At 44.6% G+C, this 14,324-nt stretch overlaps 2 protein-coding genes across 2 annotated transcripts in view; one reads left to right on the top strand and one right to left on the bottom strand.

The window, feature by feature from the left end:
• ppih (peptidylprolyl isomerase H (cyclophilin H)) overlaps positions 1 to 14,324 on the bottom strand; it is a 39,573-nt gene that overhangs the window by 14,941 nt on the left and 10,308 nt on the right. The window lies entirely within an intron of this gene.
• On the top strand, positions 44 to 4,444 carry si:dkeyp-100a1.6 (probable G-protein coupled receptor 160). The gene is made up of 2 exons (XM_035741038.2): positions 44 to 194; positions 2,931 to 4,444. The coding sequence occupies exon 2, from the start codon at positions 3,025 to 3,027 to the stop codon at positions 4,096 to 4,098; it is 1,074 nt and encodes a 357-aa protein (XP_035596931.1). The 5' UTR covers positions 44 to 194; positions 2,931 to 3,024; the 3' UTR covers positions 4,099 to 4,444.

Below are 14,324 nucleotides of genomic sequence, written 5' to 3' on the forward strand. Positions count from 1 at the left end.
GGCTAGTTTCACCCAGAAAAGCCTGAGTAGGTAATAGACCCGCCCACAACGAGGCAGTAAAATGACCATATAATAAGGAAGTGCTTGTCAAACACTACTAGCCTGTTGCTAAGAGTAAAGCACACACCTGTTGATGCTGCCACTGGATCTCAAACTACACATAAATGACCAGGATTACCCACAACGATTAAGAGGTAAGGCCTACTTGCAGTGTTCAAAAGCGCACAGTATTATGTGGATTGATATTGTTTTACGATGACAATGAAAAAGCTAAGTATAAGGCAGCCCTATCCCTGGGTTTGAAATAAAGCTGAGGGGTGGGGCTGGCTGAATGTAGCCTAATCATGCTCAAATTCATAGATGGAGCTATGGATGCAAGGACTAACATTCCCTGAGATCAGCATGATAGTTGATAAGCTTAAAAAAAAAATGGTGTAATCTTTGAAGATTCCTGTATTTGGAAATATCTGGCTTAAGCAATAGCATTGTATCAAAAGAAATCACGCATTTCCTCCTACGTGTAAACAAACCTGTTTTTCATAGGAATGAATAGTAAACGAATTGGATTGCCATACCTGAAATATTAGCTTTTGTCTAGCCTCAGGCTGTCACCAGTTAGGAAATAGAGTAGCCTATTATGTATATATTTAACACTTGAGGTTGTTGGACTCCAAACAATGAGTGTTGAGGCATGCTACATGGGTGATTCCACGCCAGTGGGAGTGGAAACTATTTTTTGCATCTTAGATTGTTCTGAGAATTCTCACATAGGAACTTCATTTGGAGGACTGACGTTTAACATACCTTTGTATCACAAACCATTTTTGAGAAAAGCATAATCAAATTGGCAATTTTAGGCCCTTTTTAGACATACATGCCTCCTGTAAGACCCTATGATCTACGAATCGTACATGATACAGGAAAGATATTGGTGTCATTATAACATTCTTATAAATATGGAGTAAGTCTATGTATAGATTTTGAAATACACATTTTCAAATTAATTTATTCAACATAAAATAATATCTTCAAACTACTCTTTGATTTTTCTTATTTTAAAGACATTGTTTGTAGCAATATACTCTTCAAACTAGGGCTGGGAAATATGGCCTAGAAATCATATTTATATTTTACAAATATATAGGCGATTCACAACATAGTGTCTTCGGAAAGTATTCAGACCTCTACGTTTTCCTCATTGTTACATTACAGCCTTATTCTAAAAGGGATTACATTGAAGAGGGGGGGAATCATTCAGACCTACAATCTACACACAATATCCCATAATGAGAAAGCAAAAACAGGTTTTTAGAAATTTTTAAATAAACTGAAATATCACATTTACATAAGTATTCAGACCCTTTACTCAGTAATTTGTTGAAGCACATTTGGCAGCGATTACAGCCTTGAGACTTGGGCATGAAGCTACAAGCTTGGCACACATGTATTTTGGGAGGTTCTCCCATTCGTCTTCTCAAGCGCTGTCAGGTTGGATAGGGAGCGTCGCTGCACAGCTATTTTCAGGTCTCCAGAGACGTTCGATTGGGTTCTGGCTGGCCCACTCAAGGATATTCAGAAACTTGTCCCGAAGCCACTCCTGCGTTTTCTGGCTGTATGCTTAGGGTCGTTGTCCTGTTAGACTGGGGGCGAAGGTTCACCTTCCAAGCTCCCGGGCCCTCTGGAGCAGGTTTTCATTAAGGATCTCTGTACTTTGCTCCATTCATCCTACCTTCAATCCTGACTCGTCTCCCAGTCCCTGCCGCTGAAAAACATCCCCACAGCATGATGCTGCTACTACCATACTTCCGCTTAGGGATGGTGTCAGGTTTCCTCCAGACGTGACGCTTGTCATTCAGGCAAAAGTTCTTTTTTTCCCTTTAAATCAGACCAGGGAATCTTGTTTCTCATGGTCTGAGAGTCTTTAGATGCCTTTTGGCAAATTCCAAGCGGGCTGTCATGTGCCTTTTACTGAAGAGTGGCTTCTGTTTGGCCACTCTAACATAAAGGCTGGATTTGTAGAGTGCTGCAGAGATGGTTATCCTTCTGGAAGGTTCTACCATCTCCACAGAGGAACTCTACAGCTCTGTCAGAGTGACCATCGAGTTATTGGTCACCTCCCTGGCCAAGGCCCTTCTTCCCCGATTGCTCAGTTTGGCGGCCAGCTCTAGGAAGAGTCTTGGTGGTTCCAAACTTCTTTCATTTAAGAATGGAGGCCACTGTGTTCTTGGGGACCTTCGATAATGCAGACATTTTTTCGCACCCTTCCAGAGATCTGTGTCTCGACACAATCCTGTCTCGGAGCTCTACGGACAATTCCTTCAACCTCATGGCTTGTTTTTTGCTCTGACATGCACTGTCAACTGTGGGACCTTAGAAAAGGCACACAGCTGTCTATATCATGTCCAATTAATTGAATTTACCACAGGTGGACTCCAAATCAACTTATAGAAACATCAAGGATGATCAATGGAAACAAAGGGTATGAATACTTACATAAATAAAAAGGTCTCTTTATCTTGTTATACATTTGCAAAAATTTCTAACAACTTGTTTTTGCTTTGTCATTATGGGGTAGTGTGTGCAGATGGCTGAGGAAAAAATGTATTTAATCCACTTTAGAATAAGGCTGTAATGTAACAAAATGTGGAAAAATGGAACGGGTCTGAATACTTTCTGAAAACACTAAGTCTTTGTGAGAAATGTGAGAATTTCCAGAACAATATGAGATACCAAAAATATTATCCGCTCACAATGGTGCCAACATACATTAGGGAGAGTTTAAGTTTCTTATTTTTGACTTCCATAAGGTGTTGTTGTTTCTGTAGATGAGTCATGAAAAGCCAGGTAGTACTGATAACACTAGAAACAGTCTAATTTATTGGTAAAAGCGGTTTGTAGATTACTGCTAACTGCTCCACTCTCTTCGACAGCTTTTTCCTGAGCATGGTGACGTCGACCGGAACATCACAGACTCAGTAGGTTACTTCTGGGGCTGGGCACAGTCTCAACGGCAAAAGCTTCAACATGCTGGCCATCATTGAGTCATGGGAAGAGGAAGGGAGCTGCATCAAGGACAACACCAGCCAGTTTCTGTTCATCTTGCTGTTAAAGGTGGGCATGGACTGTCTAGTCCTGTTCATCAGCCTGCGCCGGTTTAACACTTCCTTCATGGGCGTCTGTGGTCTCTCCGTCTTCCTGGTCGACGTGGCGTTGGCATGCGTCGTTGTGGCCGTTTGGTTACTAGGACCTGACCGCTCCCCAGTGTCCGTGTGCTTCCTCTTGGCGCAGGCCTCGGCCGTGTTCAACGCGCTCCCTCTGCCCGTGCTGGGCCTGGGGCTGCTAGACTACGCCACAGAGTCACGCTACACCTCCTGCCATGCCGCCCCCTGCAGGACCTTGTGGAACTGCACCCTGACACTACTGGTGTGGGTGCTGGCCGGCGTGCGCTCCGGCTGCTCAGCCTTCACCATCCTCTTAGAAGTGGAGTACGAGGGAGGGAGGCATGCTTTAGGGTGCGTGGTGCAGGAGTCTGTGTTTGTAGTACATTTCTCAGTGGGGATCTCTGTAGCCGTCTGCTGTGTGCTGATGCTGCACTACAAACGTCTTTCCTCGTGCCTGAAGGAGGCCAACAGGCTCTCAGAGTATAGGGACGACGTCAACCCAACGCTGCACAGCGACTTGAGCTTCAGGTATGCCAAGTTCGGCAAGCCAGGGGCTGACAAGGACGAGGAGAAAGCACTGGCGGTGGAAACCGAATGGCAGAGGCACCCCCTTTACTTCGGACTGACTTTGGGCTTCAGCACAACGTGGGCATCATACCTGGTCATGTGCGTTGCCTGTGAGCTCTTGGGCCTTGCGGTTCCCGCCTACATTGCCATCAACCTCCTGTGGTTGGAGTGTGCCAATAGCTTATTGGTAGGGCTGGTGTTCTGGCTCAAGAGCGACTGGCTGGGGCCGTACAGCGATCTCCCGGACGACATCTGCCAGTGGCAGGTTTACTGGCACTTAAGTAGAGGACCCGTTAGAGACTCGGAGAAACTTCCCAAGACTGTGTTCAGCCTGTCAGGCAAGGACAGAAACCCACTCCTGCATGTCTGAATTAGGCCAATCGAAAGCGGGCTTGGCTCATGATGCGCAATAAGCCTACTGTATTACCTTAACATTCATTTGATGATGTTCCTTTCAGATATGACAAAAGAAAGCAATTATGCTGTTACATACTTCTACTGATAGCCTTGTTACTAGCCTATATGATTCTCAATAGTTCCTGCCCTTGATATGTTAACTGTATGAAGGGTGGTGCTGTTAGTTTAGGCTAGCTCATTGTTACAACAAACACTTTCACACACATCCAACAACATGGGCATAATAAAAGGACCTGCAACACTTTATGTAGTGGTGTACTTTGTATGTTTGCTCAATAAACTCTGTGTACTGACTCCCACTCCTCGAAGTTTCATGTTTCTGTTACAGGTTTTTCAATATGCTATAGAGAAACCGGGCGATGCTCATTAAACTAGTTTGTAGTTTGTCTGTAGCAAACTGAGTTACAAAACCATGACACATCTGCAAAAAGCAACTATCATTCTGAAGACTAAGATGCCTAGTTTTTGGTAAAGTGTCTTATTGTAAATACATTTTAGATTGCTGACTGAATTTTGTAAATTTACACCCCTAATTCTCAATACTGAAATTTGTCCAGATTAAATTCTCTGGTCATTTTCAACAATTCTAACTTGTTTGAATAAAAACAGCATGCTGTCGTTTGTCCATAAATAATTTTAAAAAATCTATACTAGTTCAAGTTTCCATTCATCTATAGGTATTATGGAAAAACAGTGTTTGTGGACACGTCTCATTAAAGTAAGACTTTTTCAAGGTCCTGTAAAAACAGTTAAATACATATTTATTCTCCCATGATGCATCATCTAGAGGAGAAGTCCTTACTTTTGTATTGATTATATTCCTGGGGTCCAGCAAAATTAAGGCAGTTCACACAATTTTAAAAACATAATACATTCACAACACACTGTGTGCCCTCAGGCTCCTACTCCACCACATATCTACAGTACAAAATCCATGTGTACGTGTGTGTACAGTTTGCATGTTATCGTGTATGTGTGTGTATGCATGTGTCTGTGCCTATGTTTGTGTTGCTTCACAGTCCCTGCTGTTCCATAAGGTGTATTTTTATCTTCTTTATTTATTTATTTTTTAATCTACATTTTACTGCTTGCATCAGTTACTTGACGTGAAATAGAATTCCATGTAGCCATGGCTCTATGTAGTACTGTGCGCATCCCATAGTCTGTTTTGGACTCGGGACTGTGAAGAGACCTCTGGGGTATGCATGGGTGTCCGAGCTGTTCGCCAGCAGTTCAAACAGACAGCTCGGTACATTCAACATGTCAATACCTCTCATCAAAACAAGTGGTGATTAAGTCAATCTCTCCTCCACTTTGAGCCAGGAGTGATTGACATGAATATTATTAATATTAGCTCTCTGTGCACATCCAAGGACCATCTGTGCTGAGCCAATTGCAACTTTACGAAGTATTTTTTTGTGGCACCTGACAACGCGACTGAACAGTAGTCCAGGTGCGATAAAATTAGGGCCTATAGGACCTGCCATGTTGATAGTGTTGTTAACTTCTTTGGGACTGGGGGGGCAGTATTGAGTAGCTTGGATAAAAAGGTGCCCAGAGTAAACTGCCTGCTACTCAGGCCCAAAAGCTAGAATATGCAGATAATTAGTCGATTTTGATAGAAAACACTCTGAAGATTCTAAAATTGTTTGAATGATGTATGAGTATAACAGGCAAAAACCTGAAATAAAATCCAACCAGGAAGTGGGAAATCTAAGGTTTGTAGTTTTTCAAGATAGGAAGTGCAATATGACCCCATAGACACTAAGGCTTCCACTAGATGTCAGCAGTCTTTAGAACCTTGTTTGAGGCTTCCACTGTGAAGGGGGAGAGAAAGATAGCTGTTTGAGCCAGAGGTCTGGCAGAGTGCCATGAGCCGATCACGCGTGCGCCTGTGAGAGTTAGCTGTGTTCCATTGCATTTCTAAAGACAAAGGAATTCTCCGGTTGGAACATTATTGAAGATGTATGATAAAAATATCCTAAAGATGGATTCTATACATCGTTTGACATGTTTCTACGAACTGTAATAGACATTTTTGACATTTCGTCTGAACAAGTGATCGCGCATTATGCATTTGGATTACTGGGCTAAACGCGTGAACAAAAAGGAGGTATTTGGACATAAATTATGGACTTCATCGTACAAAACAAACATTTATTGTGGAACTGAGATTCCTTGGAGTGCATTCCGATGAAGATCATCAAAGGTAAGTGAATATTTATAAAGCTATTTCTGACACCTCTCCTTCTTTAGAAAATGTCTGGATGTTTTTCTGTGATTAGTGCTGACATAACATAATCGCACGGTGTGCTTTCGGCGCCGACAGAGATGGCCGCCTCGCTTCGCGTTCCTAGGAAACTATGCAGGAAACTATGCAGTTTTTTGTTTTTTTTACGTGTTATTTCTTACATTAGTACCCCAGGTCATCTTAGGTTTCATTACATACAGTCGAGAAGAACTACTGAATATAAGATCAGCGTAAACTCACCATCAGTACGACCAAGAATATGTTTTCCGCGACGCGGATCCTGTGTTCTGCCTTACAAACAGGTCAATGGAATTGATTCCATGCAGCGACCCCAAAAAACGACTCCGAAAAAGAGGGAAACGAGGCGGTCTTCTGATCAGACTCCGGAGATGGGCACACCGTGCACCACTCCCTAGTATTCTTCTTGCCAATGTCCAGTCTCTTGACAACAAGGTTGATGAAATCCGAGCAAGGGTAGCATTCCAGAGGGACATCAGAGACTGTAACGTTCTTTGCTTCACGGAAACATGGCTCACTGGAGAGACGCTATCCGGGGCGGTGCAGCCAACGGGTTTCTCCACGCATCGCACCGACAGAAACAAACATCTTTCTGGTAGGAAGAGTGGCGGGGGCGTGTGCCTCATGACTAACGAGACATGGTGTGATGAAAGAAACATACAGGAACTCAAATCCTTCTGTTCACCTGATTTAGAATTCCTCACGATCAAATGTAGACCACATTATCTACCAAGAGAATTCTCTTTGATTATAATCACAGCCGTATATATCCCCCCCCCCAAGCAGACACATCGATGGCTCTGAACGAACTTTATTTAACTCTTTGCAAACTGGAAACCATTTATCCGGAGGCTGCATTCATTGTAGCTGGGGATTTTAACAAAGCTAATCTGAAAACAAGACTCCCTAAATTTTATCAGCATATCGATTGCGCAACCAGGGGTGGTAAAACCTTGGATCATGGTTACTCTAACTTCCACGACGCATATACGGCCCTGCCCCGCCCCCCTTTCGGAAAAGCTGACCACGACTCCATTTTGTTGATCCCTGCCTACAGACAGAAACTTAAACAAGAGGCTCCCTCGCTGAGGTCTGTCCAACGCTGGTCCGACCAAGCTGACTCCACACTCCAAGACTGCTTCCATCACGTGGACTGGGACATGTTTCGTATTGCGTCAGATAACAATATTGACGAATACGCTGATTCATAAGAACGTGCGTTGAAGATATTGTTCCCATAGCAACGATTAAAACATTCCCTAACCAGAAACCGTGGATTGATGGCAGCATTCGCGTGAAACTGAAAGCGCGAACCACTGGTTTTAATCAGGGCAAGGTGTCTGGTAACATGACCGAATACAAACAGTGCAGCTATACCCTCCGCAAGGCTATCAAACAAGATAAGCGCCAGTACAGAGACAAAGTAGAATCTCAATTCAACTGCTCAGACACAAGAGGCATGTGGCAGGGTCTACAGTCAATCGCAGACTACAAGAAGAAACCCAGCCCAGTCACGGACCAGGATGTCTTGCTCCCAGGCAGACTAAATAACTTTTTTGCCCGCTTTGAGGACAATACAGTGCCACTGACACGGCCTGCAACGAAAACATGCGGTCTCTCCTTCACTGCAGCCGAGGTGAGTAAGACATTTAAACGTGTTAACCCTCGCAAGGCTGCAGGCCCAGACGGCATCCCCAGCCGCGCCCTCAGAGTATGCGCAGACCAGCTGGCCGGTGTGTTTACGGACATATTCAATCAATCCCTATACCAGTCTGCTGTTCCCACATGCTTCAAGAGGGCCACCATTGTTCCTGTTCCCAAGAAAGCTAAGGTAACTGAGCTAAACGACTACCGCCCCGTAGCACTCACTTCCGTCATCATGAAGTGCTTTGAGAGACTAGTCAAGCACCATATCACCTCCACCCTACCTGACACCCTAGACCCACTCCAATTTGCTTACCGCCCAAATAGGTCCACAGACGATGCAATCTCAACCACACTGCACACTGCCCTAACCCATCTGGACAAGAGGAATACCTATGTGAGAATGCTGTTCATCGACTACAGCTCGGCATTCAACACCATAGTACCCTCCAAGCTTGTCATCGAGCTCGAGACCCTGGGTCTCGACCCCGCCCTGTGCAACTGGGTACTGGACTTCCTGACGGTCCGCCCCCAGGTGGTGAGGGTAGGCAACAACATCTCCTCCCCGCTGATCCTCAACATGGGGGCCCCACAAGGGTGCGTTCTGAGCCCTCTCCTGTACTCCCTGTTCACCCACGACTGCGTGGCCACGCACGCCTCCAACTCAATCATCAAGTTTGCGGACGACACAACAGTGGTAGGCTTGATTATCAACAACGACGAGACGGCCTACAGGGGGGAGGTGAGGGCCCTCGGAGTGTGGTGTCGGGAAAATAACCTCACACTCAACGTCAACAAAACTAAGGAGATGATTGTGGACTTCAGGAAACAGCAGAGGGAACACCCCCCTATCCACATCGATGGAACAGTAGTGGAGAGGGTAGCAAGTTAAGTTCCTCGGCATACACATCACAGACAAACTGAATTGGTTCACTCACACAGACAGCATCTTGAAGAAGGCGCAGCAGCGCCTCTTCAACCTCAGGAGGCTGAAGAAATTTGGCTTGTCACCAAAAGCACTCACAAGCTTCTACAGATGCACAATCGAGAGCATCCTGGCGGGCTGTATCACCGCCTGGTACGGCAACTGCTCCGCCCTCAACCGTAAGGCTCTCCAGAGTGTAGTGAGGTCTGCACAACGCAAACTACCTGCCCTCCAGGACACCTACACCACCCGATGTCACAGGAAGGCCATAAAGATCATCAAGGACAACAACCACCCGAGCCACTGCCTGTTCACCCCGCTATCATCCAGAAGGCGAGGTCAGTACAGGTGCATCAAAGCTGGGACCGAGAGACTGAAAAACAGCTTCTATCTCAAGGCCATCAGACTGTTAAACAGCCACCACTAACATTGAGTGGCTGCTGCCAACACACTGACACTGACTCAACTCCAGCCACTTTAATAATGGGAATTGATGGGAAATGATGTAAATATATCACTGGCCACTTTAAACAATGCTACCTTATATAATGTTACTTACCCTACATTATTCATCTCATATGCATACGTATATACTGTACTCTATATCATCGACTGCATCCTTATGTAATACATGTATCACTAGCCACTTTAACTATGCCACTTTGTTTACATACTCATATGTATATACTGTACTCGATACCATCTACTGTATCTTGCCTATGCTGCCCTGTACCATCACTCATTCATATATCCTTATGTACATATTCTTTATCCCCTTACACTGTGTATAAGACAGTAGTTTTGGAATTGTTAGTTAGATTACTTGTTGGTTATTACTGCATTGTCGGAACTAGAAGCACAAGCATTTCGCTACCCTCGCATTAACATCTGCTAACCATGTGTATGTGACAAATACAATTGGATTTGATTTGATTTGGAAAGCCTTTTTGAAATCTGACACAGCATTTGCATTAAGATACACGTGTTAACGTGGGCTAGTTTGAGCACTTTTCTTCAGGGATGCTTAATTGTTTTTATTGCTTTACTCGGGAAGCTTAACAGCAGTAGATGTGTTCCTTATGCTAATGCAGGGTGAGCTGCACACAGTGGGACTTCCTACTAGGGCACACCGGCTCAGTGCTAACAGTATAAATCGGGTTCGTAGGCACATGATTACTGCATACAATTGCTGTAGGATCAGCAGAGGCATTCAAGAGCAGTTAGAGGGACATGTATTAAGTTACTTATATTGCATCTACCAACACCCCTGGTGTGATGTATATTTGCTGAAGCATTATGACAACTCTGCATCAAGATGGCGTAGCAGTGCAGATGTGTTTTGTTCGTCCTCTTGTGTACTTTTGTATTTTTTGTATACATTTTGATTTTATTTTCAATCTCTTCTCCATTTTGGTTCAATTACACCTTCCGGTAACCCGTCTCGCCCAATGTGATACGGAACCGCTATTATTTGTCATTTTTAGACCTTATAGCAAGAACCACAGCCATTAGAAGCTAACCAGCTATTTAGCTACAAGCTATTTAGTCATTGTTAGCCACTGCTAGCGGCCTTTACCTTCTGCACAGGTACCAGCCCTTTAAACAAAAATATATTTTTTTTTTAATTTTGCCTGGATAATACTCGCCAGCCTACCAGTAACGGACTGTCTCTCCACTACAATGCCGGATTCCTGCCATAATCCCTGGACCATTCTCCTGATCTTCACAGCTAGATTACCGAAGCTATCACTGAGGCCCACCTCCCGGCCTACTCAGTTGTTCACCTGGACTCCACCCAAACACGGCTAGAACACACTACTCCATCGGATCCTTGCCGTAAGCTCTGAACCTTGGCACCGGATCACCGCTGCTACCGAGTGGCTAACGCCTCTACCCCGAAACTAGCACCAGTTAGCCGTGAGCCAGGCGCATCTCCCGGACAGAAAACTAAATTACTGGATCCTTAGTCGACGACAGGTCTGCTGACAAATACTCCATCCGCTGTGTCTTCAACTGGACGCTTCTACTAGCCCCGGGCTACTAACTTTAAATGCCGCGTTGCCCGCGTGCTAGCGTAGTAACGACTAATCCGCGGCCTCCCAGTTCCATCTATAGCTGATGCCCGTTGGACTGTCCACTAATCACGGTACTCCATTCTGCTTATATATTTATTTTAGTTGTTAATCTACCGGCCCCAGCCGCAAACTCAGGCTCTGTGTGTAGTTAACCGACACTCTGACCTTTCATCGACATTTTAGCTGTTGTTGTTTTAGCTGATTAGCTGTTGTCTTAGCGATCTGTCCAAATCAACACCTGTGATTACTTTATGCCTCGCTGTATGTCTCTCTCATATGTTAATATGCCTTGTATACTGTTGTTTAGGTTAGTTATCATTGTTTTAGTTTACCATGGAGCCCCTAGTTCCACTCATTATACCTCTGATACCTCCTTTGTCCCACCTCCCACACATGCGGTGACCTCACCCATTACAACCAGCATGTCCAGAGATAAAACCTCTCTTATGATCACTCAGTCCCTGGGCTTACCCCCGCTGTACCCGCACCCCACCATACCCATCTGCACATTATGCCCTGAATCTATTCTACCACGCCCAGAAATCCTTTTATTCTTTGTCACCAACGCTCTAGGTGACCAGTTTTGATAGCCTTTAGCCATAAGCTCATCCTACTCCTCCTCTGTTCCTCGGGTGGTTAAACCCAGGCCCCGCGTGTCCCCAGGCACCCTCATTTGTTGACTTCTGTGACCAAAAAAACCTTGGTTTCATGCATGTCAACATCAGAAGCCTCCTCCCTAAGTTTGTTTTACTCACTGCTTTAGCACACTGCGCCAACCCTGATGTCCTTGCCGTGTCTGAATCCTGGCTTTGGAAGATCACCAACAATTCTGAGATTTCCATACCCAGCTACAACATCTTCCGTCAAGATAGAACTGCCAAAGGGGGAGGAGTTGCAATCTACTGCAGAGAGAGCCTGCAAAGTTCTGTCATACTTTCCAGGTCTATACCCAAACAGTTTGAACTTCTAATTTTAAAAATTAACCTCTCCAGAAATAAGTCTCACTGTTGCCGCCAGCTATCGCTTCCAGCTGTGCCCTGGACACCATTTGTGAATTGAACACCAACCATCTAGCTTCAGAGTTCGTTCTGTTAGGTGACCTAAACTGGGATATGCTTAACCTCTCTAGGGTACGTGGGACGCTAGCGTCCCATCTGGCCAACATCCAGTGAGGTTGCAGAACGCCAAATTGAATTACAGAAATACTCATAAAAATTCAGAAAACAAAACATATTTTACATAGATTTAAAGACTAACTTCTTGTTAAACCAACCAGTGTCATATTTATAAAAATGCTTTTCGTTGAAAGCATACCTAAACCAGAACATACCTAGCCCAGAACATAGCCCAGTTGACAAATGTTTAAAAACAGTAACCAGCCAAGCAGAAGCATTACAAAACTCAGAAATAGAGACAATTAATCCCTTACATTTGATGATCTTCATATGGTGGCAATCAGAAGACATTAATTTACTCAATAAATGTTCCTTTTGTTCGAAGTCTCTTTATATCCAAAAACCTCCGTTTGTTAGCGTGTTTTCTTCAGTAATTCACAGGCTCAAACTCAGTCAAAACAATCAGACAAATAATCCAAATTGTATCCGTAAAGTTCATAGAAACATGTCAAACGATGTTTATATTCAATCCTCAGGTTGTTTTTTAGCCTAAATGATCTATAACATTTCAACCGGACAATAACTTTGTCAATATAAAAAGGTAAACAAGAAATGCACTTTAACATGAACAAGCTCTGCGACGCGGTAGGGTCCACTCCTTCAGACTGGTCTTACTCCCTCATTTATAATAATACAAGCCTGAAACGATTTCTAAAGACTTGACATCTAGTGGAAGGCATAGGAACTGCAAATGGAGTCCTAAGTCAATGGATACTGTAATGGCATTGAATAGAAAACCAAAAAAACTACTTCCTGAATGGACTTTTCTCAGGTTTTCGCCTGCTAAATCAGTTCTGGTATACTCACAGACACTATTTTAACAGTTTTGGAAACTTTAGAGTGTTTTCTATCCAAATCTACCAGTTATATGCATATATCTTCTGGGCCCCGAGTAGCAGGCCGTTGAATTTGGGCATGCTTTTCATCCAAAATTCCAAATGCTGCCCCCCTACCCTAGAGAGGTCGCAGTCCTACAATCTAAGCTAGATGCCCTCAATCTCACACAAATCATCAAGGAACCCACCAGGTACAACCCTAAATCTGTAAACATGGGCACCCTCATAGACATTATCCTGACCAACTTGCCCTCCAAATACACCTCCGCTGTTTCCAATCAGGATCGCAGCGATCACTGCCTCATTGCCTGTATTCGCTATAGGTCCGCGGTCAAACGACCACCCCTCATCACTGTCAAACGCACTTCTGCGAGCAGGCCTTTCTAATCAACCTGGCCCGGGTATCCTGGAAGGATATTGACCTCATCCCGTCAGTCGAGGATGCCTGGCCAATCTTTAAAAGTAATTTCCTCACCATCTTAGATAAGCATGCCCCTTTCAAAAACGGCAGAACTAAGAACAGATATAGCCCTTGGTTCACTCCAGACTTGACTGCCCTTAAACAGCACAAAAACATCCTGTGGCGGACTGCCATAGCATCGAATAGTCCCCACGATGTGTTCTGAAAGAGCTGCAAAACCTGCACAAATCAGCTGGGCTAGACAATCTGGACCCTCTCTTTGTAAAACTATCCGCCGCCATTGTTGCAACCCGTTACCAGCCTGTTCAACCTCTTTTGTATCGTCCGAAATCCCTGGAGATTGGAACGCTGCCGCGGTCATCCCCCTCTTCAAAGGGGGTGACACCCTAGACCCAAACTGTTACAGACCTATATCCATCCTGCCCTGCCTATCTAAAGTCTTCGAAAGCCAAGTTAATAAACAGATCACTGACCATTTCGAATCCCACCGTACCTTCGCTGTGCAATCCGAATCCGAGCCGGTCAGGGGTGCACCTCAGCCACGCTCAAGGTACTGAACGATATCATAACCGCCATCGATAAAAGACAGTACTGTGCAGCAGTCTTCATTGACCGGGCCAAGGCTTTCGACTCTGTCAATCACCATATTCTTATCAGCAGACTCAATAGCCTTGGTTTTTCTAATGACTGCCTCACCTGGTTCACCAACTACTTTGCAGACAGAGTTCAGTGTGTCAAATCGGAGGGCATGTTGTCCGGACCTCTGGCAGTCTATGGGGTTACCCAAACACGAATACCTCATACAATAATACTAATACTAATAATGGCAGAGCA

Source organism: Oncorhynchus keta, chromosome 28 (assembly GCF_023373465.1).
Source record: "Oncorhynchus keta strain PuntledgeMale-10-30-2019 chromosome 28, Oket_V2, whole genome shotgun sequence".
Classification (NCBI taxonomy): Eukaryota; Metazoa; Chordata; class Actinopteri; order Salmoniformes; family Salmonidae; genus Oncorhynchus; species Oncorhynchus keta.

What these genes read in the sequence shown, in the direction of transcription:
- si:dkeyp-100a1.6 (XM_035741038.2), top strand. Translation starts at nt 3,025, where the DNA reads ATGCTGGCCATCATTGAGTCATGGGAAGAGGAAGGGAGCTGCATCAAG.